The sequence below is a fragment of the Lonchura striata genome, chromosome 10, assembly GCF_050655825.1.
Source record: "Lonchura striata isolate lonStrDom1 chromosome 10, ASM5065582v1, whole genome shotgun sequence".
In the NCBI taxonomy this organism is placed as follows: domain Eukaryota; kingdom Metazoa; phylum Chordata; class Aves; order Passeriformes; family Estrildidae; genus Lonchura; species Lonchura striata.
The window spans coordinates 16461057-16485395 of NC_140712.1; the positions used below are offsets into that span (position 1 = coordinate 16461057).

The window sequence follows — 24339 nt, forward strand, 5'->3', positions numbered from 1 at the left end:
CAGCAGAGGGACAGCAGGCAAAGATTCACCCGAGCAGGGTGGGGTGGAGTGAGGAGGAGTGAGGTCCCACAGTTTGGCAGCTCTGCTGTAAATGTTTGTGACAGAAATTGCCCCTTGAGCTGTGCTGGAGCTGCCACTGATCCTGGTCCCATGGGCCCCCAGCCCCGCCTATTTTCTCACTTTATGAGAGAGAAGCAGTAGAATAACAAAAGAAAATTTCTGACACTTTTCACTGGTTTTCTCCCCCCTCTCTCTTTGTCTGGGATTATGCTGAATATAACTTAAGCCCTAGTGCCCTCTTCTGATCTTGAAATAGGTGTCAGTTCTCAGCACACCTGTCCCTGCAGCTCCTGCCCAGCAGCCAATTGTTTGAAGTTAGGCAAGCATTTGGGGACACAGATATTTTAATTTGTAATCAGCTTTAAAGCTTTAAAGCTTTCAACATTTGCTCTGATCAGAAACAGCAGCTTAAGCATAAATTAGCCTTTTCTAGTTAAAAAAATAATATTTTTTTTGTCTCCTGGCAGGCGCAGTAGACTTGATGTGAAGTCCACAGAAGTGAAGGGATAAACCCTTATCAGCTCTGGCCCAGCCCTTCACACAGCAGGCAGAATCACTTAGGCTGAAAGAGGTAAACTGTTACAAGATCTTCAAGGAACAAAGACTGATTAAGGATAATCTTGTAGAAAATGTTACCTTTTTTTGTATGTATTTAACATGGCAAATTACTGGTATGTGATAATTGTACAACTCCTTGGCTTTTCAGCGCTAGTAACCCAAATTTAGTTTGTGTCCTTATATCTGGACATATGTAATGTATATTAGGTATATCTCTGACACTCAGCTGCAGACTGTATGAATTAGTTCATTCATCATTTCCAGGCTGCCACCTCTGGGATGGAAGGCAGCAGCTGGCAGGGAGCACACAGCAGTTCTGCACAGCAGCCTCAAAGCCAAGCCAGAAACCCAGCACCCTGCTTGTGTTGTAGGGTGGTTCCACGCACAGCAGGGAACTAGAAACCTCCTCTTTACAGAAACACACGTTTGCTTTCTAAAATCATATTTTTCACTGATAGCCATTGAAAAAAAAATACAATATTTGCCCATAAGGCATATGATATATCCCAAGTATGCTAAATGTTGCTAAATCTTCTAACACTTAAATTTACTGCAAAATAAGGTTATGAATTAATTTTCACAGTCCTGGCTTTCCTAAACTGTGGCTGTTTGCTTATGTTTTAAGCAGATAATATTCTGCAAACTGAGAGCTGTGAAACTGCAAATAAACATTCTCTACTGACCAAACTACTTGTTAATTTTAGATGGGAATTTTTGAGAGACTGATGGGCAGATTAACACTAAAGGCCTCTCTAGCAAGTGGTTTAACAACATATTAAGCAACAAAAGGGATATTTATAGCTCTTTGCTGGAATATGAGTTTTCCAGCTCTCTATTGCCATCTTGAGTCCCTGACTGCCTTACACAGAAAAAACAAATTGGGGCGTAACACCGACAGAGACAAAGGGAAAATTCATTTCCAGTCCTGATGACCAGAGCCTTCTCCAGTTACCAGGTGAAAGTCATCAAGTGCCAGAGAAACAACATTATTTACTTCAATAGGGATTATACACACTGTGGCACACACAGGGCGAGCTGAAGGAAATGCCAGGGCAGCGTGATGTTAGTGCAAATTTGTTCTAAGGGCTTGCAGAATGAGGTTCTTGGGAAGCAGCTGAGCTTAGGGCCAATGGGGAATTCTTGGACATGTGCATCCTGCAGACACCTCTGGCTGTCAGAGGAGATAGTAAGAGTTTAGAGTGTATTTGCAGGTGGACTGTAAAATTCTGAAAGGACTATTCTTCCTCCTTTGTAGAGGTTTTGATACCATTCTCTTTGTCCTATAATTGCCCTTCATAAATTTCTCACCTTCCTCTGAGAATCACTAAGGTGGGAACTGCAGTACCTGATCCATCCTATGATATTTTAGTATGTAGTTACTACATACTAAAGAAAACCTATGGATTTCCAAGTTACTTGGTATAGGTGCCATGAAAAGAAGCCTGAGGCCTTTCCTGTGTAGGCATTTTTCTAACAATTCCTGCTTTCTACCTCATAATGTTTAGACTCATTTTTATTGGTTTATAACTTTCAGAAGTCCTTCTTTTTATTGTTATTATTCCCTATTCTCTCCCACTGCCCTATTTCTCGTTTGGAAGCAGTGTTTTCAGCCAGTATTCAGAGCTCAGTATTTTATGAGTAATGAGTGCCCAGGCAGAGGGAATACATTGTGGGATCACTGTTACTAACTGAATTCTTGGTAGGGGGATCTCTTCCCCTCCACTGAGTGCTTGACATAGACTGAAAACAAGTTGCTAAAACTTGCTTCTAATAAATCTACTGCCCATAGCCTTTAGAGTCTTAAGTGTATTTGGGCATAATATCAGCAATCACAAGTACTTTCCTCTTCCAAACAAACGATACTGTTTGAAGGTGCCATTAAAACTCCTTTTTAATAAATCTCAGAGTAGCAGCTGACACTAACACAGTTTGCATTGTACTGGCACAGGGGTAGATTAAACCCTGATGAAGACAGCCTGAGCTGGATTTTTCCCCCTGCTTGCTGCTGCTGTTGCAAATATTGCAAATATTGGTCCTCCCTCCCTCTTGGCTTGTCCTGGGGGTTTCTGCAGTGCCAGGCTGGTCAAAGGGCTCCTGGACCCCCTGCCCGGGGCTGGGCTGAGATGCAGGTGCCATTTCTCAGTGCCCAAATGCAAGTGAAACTCTGAAGGTGTCAGTCCTCTGGGCTGTTGCTCCATAGAATAATTGGCACAAAGGAAAACTGAATGTTTTGCGAATATTTTGTGCTGGCTGCATCTGAACAGATGGGTGTCTCCTCAGACCCCTGGGAACCTCAGGTCTTGTGGTTTTGTGCTCACTTCAGAGTTGCTATTCCCTCCTAGGATCTGGGTGGTTCCTCAGGTGTTGGTAATGTATCAGCCTTAGCATTTCTTCATTTATTGGATTGTGCCTTCTGTACTCTGCTGGCAATAGCCTTCCAAAGAGGTACTTTGGCACACCCATCCTGGGCTCCCAGCATTCATAGAGCTGATTATTTTTAATAACATTCTTGGAATAATCTCTTATATTTGCATTTGTATTGATGTCATCACATTGCTGCAGTTCTGTCTTCAATACTCCTTTTTTATATATTTCCTGCAAGTGCCACATTAAATGATCATGGGATTCTTGGAAAAGCAATAGGAAATTATATAATGGTGCCCACAAGTCTGTGTATTGACTTTTCCACAGACTTGCTGGTCTCTGAGCCTAAAAATTGTTGGTAAAACAAAGATATTTGATCTTATTTTCTGTTCTTGATTATTTTTACTGTCTGAGAAGTCCTGGTCTTTTGCTGTCCTATTATGAAAAAACAAAGATCATAAAAAGAGCTAATTATAGAGATAATTGTGGGTTTGATTATAGGGGTACTTGTTGAATTTAGTTGCTTTATATTCTTAAATAACTATCAGCAGGAATTCAGATGGACACACTTTGTCATCTAAAAGCAAGCTACAAATGGCACTGAGACAAGCAGAAATGTCTGTAATAGAATCATAGCTCTGGTACAAAACTTGAAGGACATTGAAAGAAATAACTGCTTTTTCAGTCTACTTCAGTACATTCAAACCATAAAGCATAACCTATAAAAATGGAGAAAGCTACAGGGAAAACTGTTGTCTGTGGAATTGTTTCTCAGTAACCTTACACAGGTCATAAGCTGTGGAGGACAAGGAAAAGGTTCCTGTGGAAAATTGTAGAAAAACACCTGATGCCAATGTCATGGAAACAAGAATAGCTGTAAGGCCTGGGCTTTTGGCCATGTCTAAGGGGTTGTCAAAATATTCATGGAATGTTTTGAACATTTATAGCTGAGAATTCAAAAATCTTTCTCTTTTTTGGCCTGAAAATAGCTTTGCTTCTGAAGATACAGTGACTCTGGTTTGTGGTGATTTTACCAAATAACTTTACCCTCTTATGGGTTCAGTCTTTATCTGAGGGATAATATATCCCCCAGATGCTGGAAATAAACAACATATTACATTGCTTACAGCCTTCCAGTCTCATTTGGATAATTCCTTCAGTAAATTCCCTTCTCATCCGGGATGATTCCTTGATTGATTTCCCAGGCCCAGTTGGGTTTCCAGCAGATTCCTTTGGAAGTCTCATCTCTGGGTGTGCCCCATCCATGGTCAGTGTGGCACTGCGGGGTGGTGGCACTGCCCCAGAGCTGCCTGTCCCTTGTGCCCTGCTGCCAGCAGTGCCTGCCAGGAGCCCTGGCGCTACAGCGAGGTGATGAACTGATAGCCACAAACCCAAAGAAAGGCAAAGAGCAGCCAAACCTGCAGTGGAGCCTTTCTCTGTGTTGAAATAACTCAGGTACCTGGAGCAGTCTAATCTTACCAGGGTGAGGTCAAGAAGTGCTGCTTTACCCTGCAGCAGCACGCTTGACTCCAGCAGCAGAGGAAATGAATCTCTCCTGATCTCTCCATTGGGATTGCTGGATGGCTGCCAGGGCTTGGGCAGCCTGTGGAGCATCAGCTCGAGTGCTTCAGGTTCCTGGGGTCTGAAAAGAGACACCTCCTATAAATGCTGCTCCAGTTCTCCTGGGGTCTGAAAAGAGACACATCCTATAAATGCTGCTCCAGTTCTCCTGGGGTCTGAAAAGAGACACATCCTGTAAATGCTGCTCCAGTTCTCCACTTGGCGCTGCAGCTCTGCAGAGAGCAGGGCACGGGATGCAGGGCTGGCAGAGAGCAGGGCACAGGATGCAGGGCTGGCAGAGAGCAGGGCACGGGATGCAGGGCTGGCAGAGAGCAGGGCACAGGATGCAGGGCAGGCGTTTGGGATTTGCTTTCCTGAGCCTCCTCACCAGGTGCAGGTGCCCTGGTCAGAGCTCAGTCCCACATTGCACCCTCTAGAACAGAGACACTGACAGTGTCCCAAAGCATCAAGCTTTCACATGGTATTTTAAACAAAACCCAAAGACATTTGGGGTGTGGCTGCTGAGAGCATTTGAACTCTACAGGCACGAGATTCTCGCACCTACTGTAATTCCTGAGATTCCTACTTCGAGGTCAATTGAAATTGGATATTAATTGGTATTTTATTTTGTTAAGATGCACAGCTTTCAACACAAACTTGGAATAAAACTGATAATGGCTCAATGTAGTCATATACTGAACAGAAAGTTTACTGAAAAATTGTTAATTTCCCCCCTCTCCAGCACAGAACCATTGTTTTACTGTAGACAAGCTACTTGCTTCCTGCTGCTTGGGAGTTTAGCCTGTCTGGAGAGACCACAAGTAAAATCAAAAAGTTTTGGAAATCTCTAGTGTATTTCCTAGAAAAGTAATCCTCTTTAGTTGTTTACCTAAATCTTTTCCCAAAGTAGATTTTGGTAGCCACAATATACTACTATCAAAAATATTTCATTCAGCTGAGGAGGCAAATGAGAAAAATGTGTTTTGTGATGATTGAAAATGAAGAAAAAAATAGTTTCTTTCCACTGTAAATATTTACACTTTGGGTAGTGTAAAAATTTACTTTGAGGTATTTACAGTGGGAACATCGACTGTTTTTTAAATAGCCATTATATTCTGAATGTTGTTTCTAAAGCTTAGTTACTCTTCTTTGTTTTCTGACAGATTTTATGATGAAATGTCAGGTAATACACTTTCAGAGCACGAACCATCATCCTGTTTTATTGGTTTAATCAGTGTGAAAGGAATGATTTAATTCACTATCCAATTACATTCCTGAGTATGTTCATTTTAATAGGCTCAGTATTTCCCTAATTTATCTGCTAATCATTAGAAATGCATTTGGCCTGAGCCCAGAGACTGCTGTGTCCTGGGTGTCAGGCTGGGATTAGTTCTAAGAAATCCAGTAAGAAATCCAGAGCAAGTCTTAGTAATGGAATTAGAGTATTTTGCACTCAGGTGAGAGCAAGTGGGGCTGATGGTTTGTGTGCTGAGGCTGTGTGTGCTCATCTCCCCAGGCATCCACAAAGTTCAGGGTTTTCCCTGGCTGATACAACCTTAGCAGGGTTTAATTACCAGGAAACGCATACAGTGACAGAAAATCAGTTTTTCACGTAGTTAAACTGGCCTTGCACTTGTATGTTTTTGAGCAGGGTGAGTGCTTGTAAATACTTTGATTGTTGTGGCTGTATTGTAAATGGATCTCTGAGTCTTCTTGGAATAAAAAAGATTTTTCTGAAAATCTACCACCTGGTAGGAGTCAGGAAAGGGTGAGATTTACTCGCAGTACTTTCACAAACTTGTTCAGCACAAATCTGAATATTGAATGTATAAACCAGGGATTAGTTTTGCTAGGATACTTTCCCCACAGCAAATTAAATGCCTTGAAAACATTGCTATCCCTCTTAACTATCATAAAATACTCTTTATTATTTATTTATGGAATTATGGATAGTATTGATTTTTACAGTGTTATCTATACAACTAGATGTTGATTAGAAATAGGCCAAGCCCAAGTAGTGAAATTAAAGAGATTTTTTAGATGTCTAAAATTTGATCATGTTGTTATTTGGACTGCCATAAAAACAGTATCAAGAAGATTTCTAATAAGTCTCAGGGTATACTGCTACATAAGAAGTCTCAAGAGTAACCTTTTTTAATACATGATTAGGTGATTCCCTAAAACTTTGAGACTTTATTTCCCTACTAAATGCAGTGTTTGGACATGATATAATGTTCTGTTTCCTGTTTCCAGAGCTCTCTGGAAGTAGGCTGATTTCCAAAAAGAAAAACTGACAAGAGTTATTAATGTCCTCCAAAGCAAACTCCTACTCTGCAAGACAAATAGAAATAGTTCAGTCTTCTGCAATAGTGTCAGTAGAGTTAGATAAGTTATATGAGTCAGACAAGATCTGGGGTCAAGAAGAAAGAGATAAATAGCTAAAAGTCAGCCTATATTCAATATAATATTTTGTTACAGCTACCATATTTAGCAAAGTCCACAACACAGTTTTGATACACTTATAGGAGAAATTATATCATTTTAACAGAGCTCCTTTAAGTGAAGTATCTGTTTTGATCCCCTCTTGGGGAAACACATTTTCATGTTCCAGGATGAAACACTTGTTGCTTCTAGCTTTTTATATTTCTAGTTCTGCAGTGAGAGTTGATTGACAAACAGCAAATGCCATATGCCTCCTCCTCACCCTGCCACTAGAAGGTTGGGGTTAAAAGTGAGAGGGAAAAATGAGAAAAGAATAAATGAGAGCACAAGAAATTTGGCAGCATCAGAGATCTGTACATACAATTGCTGAATGACACATTGAGGCAAGTCAGCTTAATTATAAATTATATGTGGTAAATTTCGGGATAAAAGCATTTTAGAAACTAAATCCCGTATTGGTATGTTGCATTATCCTGAAGTGACCCTGGGCAGCCAAATGTTCTTGCAGTCTGTCCTTGGCTCCTTTTTGCATTATACAGGTTCCTAAGCCAAATTTGCAAAGTTAAACATCTGAGCTGTAAATAAAGATCCCTAAAGCCTACTGTGCTTTCCTTGTTCTAAGAGTCCCTTCACAGTATGGCCTCAATTCAACTAAGTACTTAATATGTACTTAAATCCCACTTAAATCAATGGGATTTAAACATTTGCTTAAATGCTTTGCTAAATCATGGCCTATTAAACTGTCTGCGTTGGAGATCAAACTGAAATTTATATTGCTGTGATTTCTTCTCCTGGTGTTAAACATGAGACCTCAAACTACATTTCACTGTAGTCTTGCTTGACTGAAGCTGAACTGTTTAATGAGAATGTGTGCAAGACCTGTATTCCTCATGTGCAAGAAACAGGTTTTATTTATTTTGGTCATCAGCTGTTGTAAACTTATGTTCCTGATAAAGTGAAGTCAAATAAGCTCCATTAGGAGGCTGAATGTTTTTCTCACACCATCATTTTGAAGATGAATGGCATGAAATTTTCTTTTTCAGTAATGAGTGCAACTCCTGGTTAAACATGGGAACATACAGTTATTTGTACAGAATGTAGATATATGAAAATATTTGTAGAGGAAGGGGGAAGATTTTTATTCTTTTGCTGATTGGTTGGCAAGCTCTTTCTGGTTTGTTTTTTTTTTTTTTTCCCCTGCTAATGCAGCTAGGGTTGACAAGAAAAACAGCCTTTTGTAGCTGAGGAGGCAGCAAGAAAAGGAGTTGCCAAAAGAGCCATCAGGACTCTCTAAGTAATTTGATGTGTGGAGAAAATATGTCAAAATTATTGCAACTGCATATAGTATAAGTTTTTTAGAAGGAAGTCAGATGTTCCACTATGCCTGGGATGCCCATAGAGATTACTCTGGCCTTATCACTGTTTTTTGGGAAAAGAGTGAAGATGAATGGTGGGAAAGTGAGGACACTTCTTGACTTCTTCTCTTCTCTGCTTGTAGTGGAAATCAGCCAAAAATCCAGCTCACATGCCAAGAAAGCCCAAATGAAGAGATGAGTGGAAAATACCAGATGCTTAAATTTGTCTTGGATTTTCTCAAAACTGCTAAGACTGGGTTTCTCCTTAATTAGCCAAATAAGGGATGGAGTACATTTCCTTTTCATGTACAGATATTTCTGGGATCCTATGAGTAACCACCTCTAGGAGCCTGCTGTCCCTGCCAGAGGAGGAGACAGATGTGGCTCTCTTAGGCAGCACTGACAGGAGATAAATGCTGTAGAGGACATCCCATCCTCCCCACCCATAGCCCTGCTGCCCTGCCAGGGTTCCCCAGGACTCGGACTCCTGAGGCTGCTGTTCTCTGGGAGTCAGTTTACATTTCTGTCCTGAGAAGGAATTGCTCTCAATGCATAATTTTTTTTCCCAACTAGACAAGATTTATTTTCAGTCCAAGAGTTGTCTTTTGTTCAGTGCATAGTTTGTTGTGTCACTTGTAATGACTACAGTAATATCTGGAAAAAGAGATAACTAGAAAAGCCTACAGCACTTGATTAGTCTGCTCAGAATATCTGATATAGCCCTTTCACACAGCAGATGTAAGTGGTATGAATGCAAACAATTTCATAGTAATCTTAATATTCCAGTTATTTCCCTAATTTTAAATAATATGCAGATATATTAATATTAATGTCACACTTAGAAAAATGAAATACGTGCAGGATAGTTAATGGGTTAAAACAAATGGATATAAAGGTAATGTTTATATTAATAATATATTTGAATAATTATTTGCTACTAATATTTAAAATCCATATGTCATTATTTGGGAAACAAATCCTACTTCAGAATCTAAAATATTCCAAAACTTTTAGGGTTCATCACTGATTTGAAAATGCTTGTTATGTATTTTATATATATGTATATATAATAAAATTGTTTCTTAGCAGGTTTTTCTTTTTTTTTTTTTACAGTCAAGCACAACAGAATTTCAGTGAAAGGGAGAAAACAGTAATTTTTTGACCAGAGGAAGTAACTCTTTTCTTATCCATCATCTGCTGTTACAATAGCTTTGTATCTGTCTGTTTATTGATAAATCATTATTTTCCAGCTTCCTTTGTTCCCAAGCCTAGATAAAAAAATTTAACTACCTTTAAAAATTTTAGAATGTTGCGGCACAGTTTGTTTCACCTCAAAGGCTGATTTTTGAATTGCACATGAAAGTGTTCCATGTTTTCATGTTAATTTTTTAAGATTTATAGTTTCCACAAATATTTACAACTACCCACTCTTTTCTCACAACTAAGAAGTATAGATATAAAAATCCACCCCCTCTGGTTTTCACACTCTTTATCACAGTGAATTGAATTAGAAGGGAAAATGGAAAAGAGATTAAATTGCAATTATATTACTTTCTTCAAATGATCATAATTTGATTTAATTTCAAATAAAATATTAATAAATTGCTAACTTTTCTTGGTGGGAAATGCCATTAATGGAACAGTTTCCCAGGGAAACAGAAGCAAAGTGATTAACTGTCCTTTCTGCTTCAGTAATGAGATCTTTCTAAAATAAACAGTTTTGCCTGGTTTAGCATTTTTCTCTTGTATTTATGCCTGTTTCTTGAACCTCAACATACATGGCATGTTCTGGACCTTTTTTGAGGGTCTCTTAACTCTGTCTTAATTGCCACACTTTTTAGAGGTTGTAAATTGCAAGCAAGCTACAAGAGAATCCTTTTTAGATTCTATAATTAGAAATAGGGGGAAAAATCATATACATACCTAATTTCAATGACACAATGACTGAAAGTGTTTTTAAAAAATAAATGTGAAAGATGTCCATATGCAAGTTCTTATGAAAAGATTCAGAGGTTCAAAATGAGATAATTTTAATGTACTCTTATTGTTGGTTTTCAGTTAGAAAATTGAACTCCAGAAATGTCCCCATGGCTAAATGAGGCTTTTGCAATGTTGAAATTAATCAATCAACTCTCCAATAAGAGCCAAACCTCAAATCCACAAGCATGAAACAACAGCTAGTAATGGCCATGTGAATTGATTTCAGAAGTTTAAATGTGCACATTCAGGGCTTAGAACAAAGTCTTTGTGCCCTTATCCAAAGGGGATATCTGTGTGACTCACATACTCTGCATACACTGTAATAATGAAAATTAAGGGACTGGGTTTAGATAGGGCCATGAAGGTTTATTCATGGTCAAAATTTAGACCAAGCTTTTTTTCCCTGATGAACAAGGTCCATGGAAGTCTGACACTGAATAATTTTGTTCCCTCTTGGGGCAGAAAAAAAAAGGATGTAAAAAACCCAAATGTACTAAATATATGTGTGATGGTAGATTTTCTCTTGTTTTTTTATTTTTTTAATTGGTTAATGGTTGGGCACATTTAAAGGATAAAATAGATTGTTGGCTTCTATGCTGAGGTTGTGGCTGAGGCTGGCATCAATTGTTTAAACTTTAGAAGAATCAGTCTGAAAAATGGGTTCATGGTAAAAATGGGGATGTAAATCTGTAAGTAATCATGCCTAAAGCTGGTCTGGGCAGGCTTTGGTTTTCTGTTTAGCCAAAGTTTGCTCCAATATAGGCATAATTAATGGATTTGAACAAGTGTATCAATTCTGAACAGCAGAGAAACATGACAAAGAGCCAGGGTTCAACCAAGAGTGGGATAGAGATGGATTTTGGAGAAATCATATGTAGGTTTTCTCCGTGGGACTTTCCAAACTAAGGCTGTTATTAGATATAGGCTAAAAAAGGGATTCTGGGTTGTTTGACATTTACTATCCATTACAAAAGAGGTTTCCAGGCTAAAATCAGCACCGTCCTCAGAAAATTACAATTATCATAAAGGCATGTAGCTGTCCCTGAACTAAAGTGTTTGTGTTACCCATGCTAAAACTGCTGCAGACACATGAGGCAGAACTTGGATTTCAGCTGCTGACACCCAGAGGGAGTGGGAGTCCTTACCTGAGGCTGTTTTTTAGGTGCTGTTGATCTTCCTTGTCAGGGCTAGGTGACCAGCCAAGCTTTTCCTGCTCAAGCTTGTGTTTAGAATTATGCATATGTTCCTTGGCTGAGTTGGAGTGTAAGACCCAGAGCTGGTGTCAAGCTAGGAAATGGCATGGCCAGTTACCAAAAAATCCAAAATGGAAAGGAATGGGTGGTGTAGTGAACAGGCACCGTGAGCAGTGAATGGCGTCCAAGCATGGGAAAGATGGAAGGTTTGACAATCAGTGTAATTAACACAAAAAGCCTAATTGCTGAAAACAGAGATGCAGAAGCTTCAAAGGTACTTCCCAAAACAAGATTGATTTCAAAAAAGCAGAAAGAAAAAATAATCCGATGCTGATTATTTGAATTGTGTGGAGTATATAACCAAAAAATGAGCAGGACAAAATGCCAAACAGGGAGGGGAAAACAAAACCATAAAAATAGGAGAATTATTGAATTCTGTTTTGTTAAAAAAAAAAAAAATGATGCTCTGAAAAATGTCACAAGGATTTGCATTTTTGAAAGAAGGAGCTTCTTGCAGTGGCCACATGGATGGAGGTGCTCTGAGCCCTGCAGCTGGGGGCTCTGTGTGCTCGCTGCGATGCCACAGCCTCTGCAGCCATCTCGTGGGGACACCGTGCCTGGTCACCCGGGACAGCCAGCCTGGGACACTGAGCTGGCAGCAGCACAGCCTGCCTGGGAAAGACTCATCCCTAGCCTTTGCTTCCTTGTCACAATGAATTTTTCCTGGGGCACAGTAGGCAGAGTCCTACAGCACAAGCCAGTGAGTTGTGACTGCACATACAGTTTCTCACAGATTTCTCACCTACATTCAAATTTCCCCCTCTCTCATTATCATAGACTTACTACAGGAGTAAGCATGCAGAGCCTGGGGCATTGCCTGCAAAGCAGGAAAGGTCCCTTTGCTGCTGAAGCTCCATCTCATGTGTCCTGGCAGAGCACACGACTTCCCAAAGGAGCCTTGGAGTGTTGGCTGTGTCTGACAGCAGCACCAGTAGGCTGCAAGGCTGAACAATCTATTTATGTTTCCTCCTCCCATCGACTCAGATGCATTCTGTTTTTCTGCTCTCTCTGATTATACCCTTTCTGATCCCACCCTGCCAACTCAACCAGCCAAATTCAGCTTGGGGATGGTATTTCCTTTTTCATAACTGTTTGCCTGTCTTCCTCTCTGTGTCTTCTTGGCAGTTTTTTGCTTTGCAAATCAATGAAAGAAAAGCTGCTCATTTCACTGGAAATAGCAATCATTTTCCTGAGGGTTTTGTTTCTTCAGCTTACAGAAAGGCAGAGACCAAGCAAGCTGATTTGTCCTGACAGGATGAAGTGATGGAGGAACAGGCCATTCACTTCATGGATTCTTCTCTAAGGACTATTAATGCCTTTTGACTGTGCTTATCCCACTACTAGCAGTCAGCCTTTTGCTCCAGCTGGTGCTGTTAAATATTCCAGGAGAAGCTTCCCTTTCTGCTTCCAGTGATTCACCAGAAGCACTTTTGGGACACAAAGGTATCACAGGCTGTTCACCCAGCCAGCTAGAAATAATTTCACCACACTGAGTACAATTTATTTGAATCCTTAGGGGAGGTTCCTGCAGATCCCTAGCAGGCTGCCCCACCACCACCATTTCCAGGTGAGCTGACCATGTTTAAACATCCATTTGACAATGGGAAGATTCCAGTCCTCAGGTTTGGTTCTTAATGATCTTGTTTCCTTGGCCTGGTGGGCAGAGTGGAAATGATTTCTTGGAAATGCCTGTGTTCTAAATGTATGGGAGGTCATGGCAAAAGGCTTTGTGAAGAGCAGAAGCTGTAGTCTTTGTTGCCTTCTAAATTCTCTGCCTTTGGTCCCCCAATGAAGTTTTTCTTTCAACTGTGCTTCAGTTGAAGCACAGAAAAGTATTAAAAAAAAAAAAAACAAAAACAAAACTACTTTTCTTGCAGTTTGATCAGGGAATTGCAGTTTATTGTAGCACTCATTTAAATGCTCAGAGACTATTATCCCCAACAGATGCATAAAAATTATTAAACAGCCAAACCACCTACATTTGTGTAAAAAAGCATCATAAATTGATTAAGCAGTTGTCAACTGAGATGTGATGAGATATGAGAGCTAAATAGAAATGTAATTTCCAGAGGTATAGTAATTATTGATGTGGCTGCCCGGGTTTTCAAATATGTTTGTTGCCAAAAGATCTTCAGACATCTCAATGTTTCCCCTATAACTTCTGTTCCTGGGAATCTCAAGAATTTTCCTAACCTGACAATTTCTCTTTATGTGTCACTCATGTTATTTGCTGAAACACACATGGCCCATGAACAACCAGTGAAATTCATTGCTAAATGATCTTTCATATATTCTGAGATCTGGACATTTAGACAACACCTGTTCATCCCAGCAGTATCTCAGAACTCCTTTCAGGCTGGTTTGGACATGGTGTGACTCAGAGCATCCTGGGTTCCAGCCCTAGGTCTGGTGAAACCTGCTCCCCTCAGTCCTTCCTGTTGCTGTCTGCTTGTTTTCCCACTTCTATAAAGTTGTACTTTGCAGATATTTCCCCTAATCAGGGGACAAATGTTTTAGGCTTTGCTTTCATGCCTTGACTTTTCTTTCCACTCTGGAATTTCCTGTAAGGTGCTGCACTGGCCAGGATGTGACCTTCAGGAATAGCTGCTTGAGAATTTCATACATGCTTGAGGATTTTTACCTTCTAACATTGAGATGATTGAACCTTTCCCTTTCAGATATTCTTGGTTTCTAGTTGATCTACAGCTAATCACATTGATGTTAAATGCTCCAGATAATCAGTGTATGTCATCTCAAATGCTAGAATCTTGTTAAGCTACATTCATCTCAGATTCCAGTTGTTTTGTTTCTGTGCAGGTCTGTGGATTTATGCTGTTGGCTTTTTTTTCTCCTAAAGAAGTACAGGTTCCTAATTTCATTGATTTGGTTTCTTCATTATAGGTTATGTTACAAATTTCAAATCAGGTTACAAGAAAATCAGATTCGTTCCTTGTTCTTAAACAGAACACTTAAATGTCTGGATTTGGTACTTAAAAACTTATCTTCTTCAGAAATTGTATGGTTTGGGTGTGCAGGAGAAGCAGAGCACTCAGTATTGAATGCACCACCCCTCAATTTTATTTCAAGGAGACTTTTCACAATAAGTAAACAGTGGATCATACTATTCGTCTGAGAAAGCAATTTTCAGAAGTATGCTCTGGCAGCTGAAATATCAGTGCTATTTCAACTGTTTCATTTACTGTCTTCAAAAATGACTATGAATGTGACAAATTGCATGTTCTGCATTCCAAGCTTGTTTTATGTTCTGACACTTCCAATATATTGATTTTATTATTCATCATTACAAGAAGAAAGAAATTAGTTTTATGAAAATTAGACAATGGGCTCACATTTCTGGGAAACATCACTCATTAGAATCAGATGCCTGCCTCTAGTATCAAAAACACCTAATTACTTACAAGAACTTCACCTTTCAGCAGATGATATTTTTCTAAATGGGAGCCCAAATACCCCTTCTTTTTGATTCTTTTGTGGATAAATGTTAATAACAATATATGTTTATCTATTCACCTGCAGATATTAAGCACTTAATGTCACACTGAATAGTTATGCTATATGGAAGAAGTAGTGCTTAACAATTTCACTGAAGAATTAAGCAAAAAGGTTAAAGTAAAAAACATTCCATTCCTAATGCTTCTTGTATTAAAAAGTAAAAGAAAAAACCCTCAACCCTAAATGAAAAAGTGGAGCAGTTTACATATCTCAGAGAGGAAGAAGGATAATAAAAGCCATTTGCATAATATATAGGTGGGTTTTTTCCCAATTAGTTTCTCACACCTTATTAACAAATGAAAATAATGATCTTTGATTTTTAAACCCTGATATGGACTTGGAGTGGGGATTTAATTGTTTCTGGACTTTTACATCATTTTCCTGTGTCTTTAGTGCTCTCGGGTTTATCTGTGGCCATCCAATGTTCTGAATTAAACCAGATACATGTGACAGTATCTGGAGAATTTATTGAGGTGTTTATTTATTTTTTTTTTTTTTAGCTGAAAACACCTTCTTTCCAATGTTTTGCTACTTTCTCGAGAGTTAATCGAAATTTTCTTGAAGGTAAAACACCTTTCCCAAAGGAACCGGTTGACGAGGGAGCAGCTTGGCCACAGGGTGGAGCGTTCGGATCTCTGCAGGGAAAATCCAAAAGCTGCCTGCCTGCCAGCATCCTCCAGCAGAGAGGGGTGTTGCAAGTCCTCGAAGTTCTCCTGGGAGCACCGATCCTTATGGTGATTTAAGTTCATACGTGCAATAACTGTGGGAATGGCTTTTGCCCCCGCCCAGCATCTGATGGGGAAATTAATCACCAGGGTTTCATTCAGGGCAGCAATTCCAGCTTGGCTTCTCGTATCCTTCACTCATCTCCTCCTGTCACATGGAGGTATATCTATTGATAGATATGCTATCTATTTAAAAACAAGAATATATCCTGAAAGGACTAATTAAACCATAAAGCAATATTTTCAATAGTTCTGTTTTCTTGTTCACCTTTATGTGCTTTGAAATACAATACAAATCTAAAGGTCTGCACAGGCTGAATTAAATAGCTTCCTATCTTAGAGTTGGTTTAGTTTAGCTATTTAAGCATATAAACCTATTACCCAATTAAACAAATCAGTATTGGTTACAACTAAGATGATTTACAAGTAATGAAGTGATTGCACTCATTTAATTAAACCTAAAAAAATTATTTAATTATTTTGATATGTTTTCTGCATTTAGGTGTCACCTTAGAAATATTTTTAAATTAAGAATTAAATTTAAGAACTGCACATCTTAAAACCTTGAGAAGAATATATGGTGGTGTTTAAAAGTGTGAAAATTAAATACTGTAATGAGAACTTAATGATTATACCATAAGCAGGAAATACAAAAAAGGGGAGTGGAAAAAAAAAAATCAGACTTAGTTTGTTGTGTAATAATAATGAAAAGCTAAATATTAATGATAGGTTGTGAGTCATAATTTTCTTACTAAGATTTAAACTGTTCTGCTTGAGCTGAGCCTTAGAGGCTGCTCATGTGCATCTTCATAGCACATCTCAAATCTTAGATGGGTTAATTTAGCAAAGCCCATGCTGGCTATTAAAGAGCTTTCTCAAAACATTCCACCTACAGAGGAAATCAAACGTACCATGAGACCAGTGAACACAATAGATTTACTTACAAAAACCAGCATGTGTTTAATGTGTGCTGGCAGGGAGGAGATCATTACCACAGCAACTAAGTCTCTTCACTGCTTTATGATTTGAGGCTTTTCTTGTAACTTTTGGCCTCAAACACTTGATGTCCATAACCTCAGTGATAATTAATTTAGCAGCAGAAAAAGGTGTTTGCATGGTGAGATCCTGGGAAGAAAGGACTACTTGAAATATATGCATCAAGATTTTGCTAGTGTTTACCTAATGTTTGTAAACTGCATTTTGTATTATTTTTTACTGCTTTTGCACTGAGGGTAGCACCCATAAAAGCCCCCCAAATGCAAGCAACAAAGAAGTCCAAGACCCTCACTTTAAAAAAAGGGTTAAGAAGGGATCCTCCCTTGAAGATGTGAGTGTTCCATGTGGTCTCCTAGGACCTGGGCTATGAGCAGTTAATGCAAAGGCTGTGGGGCTGACTTACCATCCACTGAAAGCAGGGGAAAAATATTATTTTATTCATCATTGCAGTGATGAATAAAATCCCACTGTTCAGCTGAATCCCATCCATTCAGAACACTCAGAAGTTCCATAGCTGTGTCTTTTCCTTTTGAGACTGAAAAGCTATTATGAGAAAACTTGTTATGCTGAAAAACCGAGGGTGCTAATGGATTATTAAGTGTCTGGGTTAACCTTACTAGAGATGTTTTCATTGGGATAACTCAATTTAATATAGTACAATAGAATTTTCTGGTATATGTGAAAGTCCAAATGGTGATGTGTAAAAGCAAAGATGAAAAGTCCCTTTGAGAAATCTGTTTGAAAGCTGATTATTTGAAATCGCTGTAACCTTATAACTGCTTGTCCTAGTGATGAGATAATGATATAATTTAGAAGTGGGAGGCTTAGTGATGTATGTTTCATTTAGATTCTTCCTAATAGGTGACATTTGTTGAAAGCTGACTCTTGAACTGTGCTGCATGCCTTTGCTATCTATCTGCCTTGGAGCTGTTGGAGAATGTAATTGCATTTTGCTTCATTTCCTGTATAATTTATGTGAAAATCCCTCAGTGGTAGGAAAGTACAAAGTCCAGATAATGAGTATGTGGCGATGTATAAGATTTAGGATGGTTGTTTAGGCTGCAGCTTGAACTGCCCGTGACTCAGGCACTTTCAAGGTCATCTGATATTTAGTAAGCTCAGGCAGCACAATGCTTCTCAGAATGTATAAAATTAATAACATGTTCCCTACTTCTAACAGACATCAGTCTGAATATCATTATTTTTAGCTGTAGAGGGTGTGTCATTGGGGTAGGGTAAGAAGAAATGACCAATTTTATTGCACTGAGTTATTGCAGTATTTATAGCACACTGTCTTTGTGTGAAGAATATTTAAAGTCATTTTCTGCAAGGGTGTAATATTTTGAAGTTTCCAAAGCCTTCCTTTTTTGTTCTGTTACACTTTCAGAGTTTTTCCTTCATAGTTTCTTGATCTATTTCAGATCTGAATTCAGGTGATATAACCACAGCCTGGCACCCCCAGCTTTCCCAAGCACAGTGTTGATGCAATATCCTGGAGAGCGAGAGGAATAAGCTCTTCTCTTTGCAGACAGTAATTTGAGGAGCTGCATTTGTGCTCTTCCTTGGACAAATGATGATTACTGTTTGCTAATGAGTTCAGTATTGTGTACCTAAACAACCTCCTAGGTTGTAATAGAATTACTAACATTCCTTATGCAGTGAATTAAGCTCATCTGAATTTCCTTGCCCATTTTTAACGAACATCTCCTTTGTGAAGATGTTAGTCAATAAAAGTAGGTGAACTAATCTTACTATTCCGGTGCCAAAGCCTTTAAAATTAGGGTGGGATTTTAGCCTGGGAAATTGAGTGGATGTTACAAAACCCAAGGAAACTAGAAATAGATTTTTATGGATGTCTGCTCCAGATACATCCCACCTCTTCCAGGCTTTTGACTAGAAAGGTTGTCCCAAATATCATCACTCTGGAAAGTTCTGGCTGTTTGTTACTTCCTGCCATTTTCAGTTCCTTTCTTCATCTAAAATGAGAAATTTCTTTTTTTAAATTCATTTATTAAATAGTCTAAAATTATCTTCATTTTCACTGACTCCTAGGTCTGGCTTGTAATGACTCACGTAAGTCTGGAAAATAATTTGGTTACAGTGCTTTTAAAAAGGTCTCTGGTGAAATGCACACATCTGTGGGATGCACATCAGACTGCTGGCAAAGAAAATACTGATTTTACCATTGGGCAAAAAAATACTGATTTCCTCATAGCAGAAGAACCAGCAGCTTATGTATTCTTGAAAAATCAATTTTCTGATGGTGTCTAGTTACTTTTTTGCCACATGAAAGCAGAGAGCCACAAGTCCCAGGGACAGTGAGCCAGGAAGGCAAGGGCAGGGCTGCAAGCCAAGGCATTAGCTGAACTGGCTGTAAAAGCTTTAATGACTGTTCTGCCCCTCCATGGGTGTTTGGCTTGGCTTGTGGCTGATTCTGTTTGTCTTCAGCTCCTTTGCTTCCCTTGGTTTTCTTCTTTAGCCTCTGTCTTAGCATTGGTCTTTAAAACACTCCTGAAAAATTTCTGATTTCAATATATTCTCTTTGGAGTTGTATTGTTACAGAACTGTATATTTTAATAGTAATGAAACTCATCCAAGAATAAAAATAGTAATCTCATGATGCTGTAAGATCAGTTAACTGCACAGGAGGAGCTTTTCAAATGGAATCTTTTTTAAGTGGGATGTGAATTCACAAAGAAAATTGAACTACAATGGGAGCATTCTCCTTGATCCAAGTGTGATAAATGTCAGCAAGAGTTATGAACATGCTAAAATTGAAGAGCAGAACCTACTGTATGAAATTAGACTGTCCAAACAGTCTTAGAAGGAGAGAATGATTTACCAGAGCTCAGTAGATCAATTTTATTCTCAGTAAGTGAAAACAATGGCTTTGGCACTGTTACCTGGAAATCCCATAAGTGCTCTTATGTCCAGCTGCATATCTGTGTTACCTCTGGGGACTAAACAGGTGAACTGAGATTCCAATCTGAGAATTAACTGTCTGTCTTTGAAGTCTAACTGATGTGTCTTTTCATCTTAAGTTCTTTCAGCTCTACAAGTAAAGGTCCTCTAGCTATAAGGAGCTTCAGTGTTTTCACACAAACCTGGATGCCCTACAGCATCACTACCTATCACTGGAGTCTGTGAATGTTTTCAGCACTACTGATGATTACTTCACTTAAAAATACACAAGCTGTCTTGGTCAGTGTTTCCAAATGCTTCCCCCCACCTTTGTTTTCTGTACTTATGGATGTGAGGGATAATATTCTCTTTTTCTGGAAAATTTGTCCCTGTCTTAATTTTTTACCTTGAAATTGAGATCAGTGATGTTCTGAATCTCCCAAGCAGGAAGATTTTGAAAAGTCCTGAGTTGAACTGCAGCGCTGGAATGATGGGTAAAATTTGAACTCTACCTCTATGGGAATAAAGGATATGGGAAAGAATAAAGCCTACTGTTTCCTTGAATTGTCAGTAAGCAGAGTTCACCAGCCCAGCTCTTTCCTGGGTAAGTGTTTGAACATGCAAAATGATCCTATGGATCAAATGTGAGTCTTCCTATTATACACAGAGAGCTGAAAGTTTTGCAGTAAAAGGCTAATGTCCTGTTTTCCATCCCGTTAATAGCAATTGAAATCAAATCTATAACCCCTGTAGTATTCACTCAGACTAAAACAAACCCAAGCAGGTTTCTGGATTCAATAGAGCATATTGAAATGGGCAGCTGGGTGTTCTGGTTGCTGGACTGCTGGCTGAGTTGAAAAGCAGAACTAAAACCCTCTTTGTGATCTGAGTTAACACTTGAATTCTTTAGAGGCTGCTGCAGGGATCATGGACAACAGAAGATATTGCCAGCTTCAGGGCTAAGTCCTTGAAGCTTGCTTTCCATTTTCCCTGCATCCTTCTGTCAAATGGGCTCGGAATTCATGTCTCTTGCTGCTCATTGTGCTTTTAGTATTTGGTAGTAACTTCACATGATGTATGTGCCTCCAGCACTGGCACTATTAGAGCTATATAAATGTCAGCCTTAAATTGTCCCTTTGTTTTTTTTAGACCCTCAACTTTCTTCTAACAAAAAGGAACAAAATTTGTCTGCCTCATTGACACATTAACATACATTAGCCAATTAAATCCATGTAAATCAGTAATGTTAGTGTTTTAATGGGTTTGGTAATGCTGTAACACCATGACACTAAAGGATACTGCTTTATTTGTGAAATAGAGTCATCTCTAGGAATTATAGATGATGTTAGATTTTAATCTCTCCACTGTGGTTCCTTCAGCTGAAATGTAGGAGATCTAAAATCTCAAGGAAAGCTATGAGGAATGGTAGTACAGATAGAGACATATCTGTGCTTCTCTCCTGCAGATTTTGGAGATCTAATTTATGTCTTTTGGGGAATTCAGACTGTTACTGTGTCAAAACCTGCGTTTTGGGGCATTTGGGTGAGTGCTTATCTACAATATGAGATTAACGTTTATGCACATGCTGGAATAATCAAGGATAGACTGTGGTAGAGTGGCCTGAGCAAAGGGACACTTATCCTCATGAGCACAGGCAGCAGAACCTGCCCCCAGTGCTGTGCCACTGGCTGAAATGCAAAGGAAAATAACTACAGGCAAGGAAGGACATTTCTACTAACATATTCCTACTTTTAAATTATATAATTGAAAATATATCTTGTGGCATGTCAAAAAAAGTGATGATGTGGGTATGTTTGCAGTTCTCTGAGCATCAAAGCTCTAAAGGGTGTTCCTGGCATCCAGAATAATTCCCTTGTTTTTCCAGCTAGGAAAAAGTGATAAGACTTTTAGGGGAGACTTCTGGGCTGATATCCATTCCTTTTGGCTATTTGCTTTCACTCGATGAATGGTCTGACAGGGAGAGGAAAGGAGAGTAGGATGTTTTCTTTGTCATGTGAACTGGCAGCCAAATAGGAAAGCCATTTAAAGGTTTGTGGATTTAGGAAAGGTACACAAAGACTGAGATGTCAAAGATCTTAACAGCCTTTGTTTTACAGACTTCAAATGAAAGAAAAAATAAAACACAGTACAGAAAAAAGTAATTTTTTTCTGTGATCCATCCATGGTAAGCTGAAAACTGGAGTCCAAAGGCTTTAGTCTCTACTGGGGCTAAAGGAGGTGGGTGCAAGAGATGCTCAGAGTGAGGTTAGGAATAGAGAGTTCAGTTCACAGAAAAAGCCCCACATAGTAAGTGGGTCTTAGCAGGCTTTAATAGTCATGCACATGACATATTCTGTGGTGCAGAATACAGCTGAACTCTGAATAGGGGCATTTCTTTACCATTCTGATTTGTGCTAATGCAACTCGCAGATTTCTAGGGAAGCTTCACCCAGGTAGCAAACTCTAGGCTTTATTGTGAGATACATTTTGGAAATGCAGAATCATATTTATCTGGTCATTACTTGTCATCTCAGAAATTCAGTGAATTACACCAAATGGATTTACTCTTCCAATACAAGATAAGGCTTGTGACCACTTAGCCCTTTAGTTAACTAAATAAGTCTAGGACAATAGAGAGTAAAAAAGTGAAAAGTCTCACCAAGTGGCAATACTTCAGATTAATTCAGGGTGGAGAGAAAAAGCAGCCCGTGCTATTCTCTATGGAAATTTAGAAGCAAGAACTAAATGTTCCTTTTGTGAGACACTGCAAACAAAAGTTAACTACAACAGACCATTGATTTATGTAATCAAAATTGTTGCTGCACTGTGTGCAGAGCTATTAAGGAGAGAAAATACCAAGTTAGGAACAAGTAAAAACTCTGCAAACTCTTCCTTTCACTCCCACTTTTTGAGCATCAAACTATGGTTGCAAGAACTATAAATATCTAGTGTTTTTGCTGTATTTTGATAATGACACCAGAATATCTGTAACTTCTGTGATGGAGAAAAGCCCTGAAAATTCACTTCCCTGGCCCCAGAAGAGCCTGGAGCAGTTTATTCTATCCTGGCAACCAAGCCCAGCACCACAGAGATGCTGACAGAGAGGTTGTGTTGGTGCTGACCATAGAAAGGGTGTCAGGGGACTCTCCACCGCTAAAACTGGAAGCCCGTGGGAGAATGCCATTGCATTTTTCTCTAGTGCTGAAGTCCAAAGCACAAACCACCTTGCTTTTCCTGAGCAAGAAGCTTGTGTCAAGCACAGGCAGCAGAAACACCCACAGCACCTATAGTGTTTGTTGGCAGCACCACTGAGAGCGGGCCAGGCAGTGTGCTGGGTGGCACTCAGAGGGATGTCCCTCATCTACAGCAAGGCAAATTAGGCTGTGAATTAAGGGTTGAAGCTTTGAAGTCTGCTTCCCACCTTGACCTGGCCTTCGAGGGGCAGTGGTGGGGCTGCCGTGTGCTGTGGCTTTAAGGCACTGCCAGGCAGCAGCAGTTCCTCCAGGCTGGAGCAGCAGGCACTGATCCTGTGCTGCTCAGGGCTCGCAGCACTGGCTGCTCTCTGCTTAATAACATTTGGCTGCTGCTGAGCAGCGAGCTCCGGCTGCCTCCCAGCCCTGCAGGGTCCCACCTGCCACCATGGCAGCAGCACAGGGCTCCCCTGCGCTCAGAGCTGCCAAGTCCTGCAAGAAGCAGCGCACGGTGAAGCGGCAAACTGGCACCTACACCTACCAGGAGCCTCCCCACAGGTAAGGGAGCCAGCCTCTCCTCTCCTCAGGGGCGAGTCTGCTTCGCCTGGCACGGCAGTGGCATCTTGACTTTTCACTTTCATGCAGACAGTGTGTGTGTCAGACTGGGGAAGGTAGTCTGGTTTGAGTAACAGTGTGGTAGCATGGAAATGAGCATGAGAAAAATCCTTCTCTGTATTTTAAGATGTATTTCAAACATTTTTGTGTGTGTGTTTTTTTAATCTTGTCAAAGTTGCATTTCATACTGAAACATAAACACTGTAAATAAAGCAAAGTAACTCCAAAGAGTTCAGGGTATAGCATGATACTAAGTCTCTTTTTCTTCTCCTGTGAAATTATAAATTTCCCTTGAATGTCCCCTGTTACTGAAGGGACAGGACTGCAGACCAAGAGATTAGTGGTCTGATGAAGTATGTCCCCCATATATTCTTCCATGGCATGGTTTAGGTTATGATTTATTTCTATGCAATTAAAAGGCTGCCTTTTCAGCAAAATTGCAGGGAAGTTTCCCAGTAAGTACATAGCAATACATTTGGGAAACTTCGTGGCTGGTGGTTGCAGCAATACTTCAGATCCCTTCATGTATTCAGGGAGAAACAGTCACCACAGCTTTTTAGACCTAAGCCTCCGTAAGAATGAATATTGCTGCTGTTTCATAGACCAACAGAGAATTGTAAGAGCTGTAGCTTAGCAAATGTGGTGACATCATCACAAAAGATGATTTAATAATCATCTACAGAAATCTGCATCAAAGCACAAAAATCTTTTCACAGGGACAAGTAGTTCTTGGTATGTGGAGTCGCACACCCCTGTGTTCCTCAGCAGAGAATAGGGTAGACACTGACCATGACTGAATCACCTGCTGCCCTCATTCTAACAATAA

At 39.6% G+C, this 24339-nt stretch overlaps 1 protein-coding gene across 1 annotated transcript in view; it reads left to right on the forward strand.

Moving 5' to 3' along the window:
* TMC3 (transmembrane channel like 3) overlaps positions 1–24339 on the forward strand; it is a 197783-nt gene that overhangs the window by 152976 nt on the left and 20468 nt on the right. Inside the window, exon 11 of the mRNA XM_085588326.1 lies at positions 528–23456. Within this exon, the coding sequence (XP_085444452.1) occupies positions 23347–23456 (110 nt within the window). The 5' untranslated portion in view covers positions 528–23346. The remainder of the gene's footprint in view (positions 1–527; positions 23457–24339) is intronic.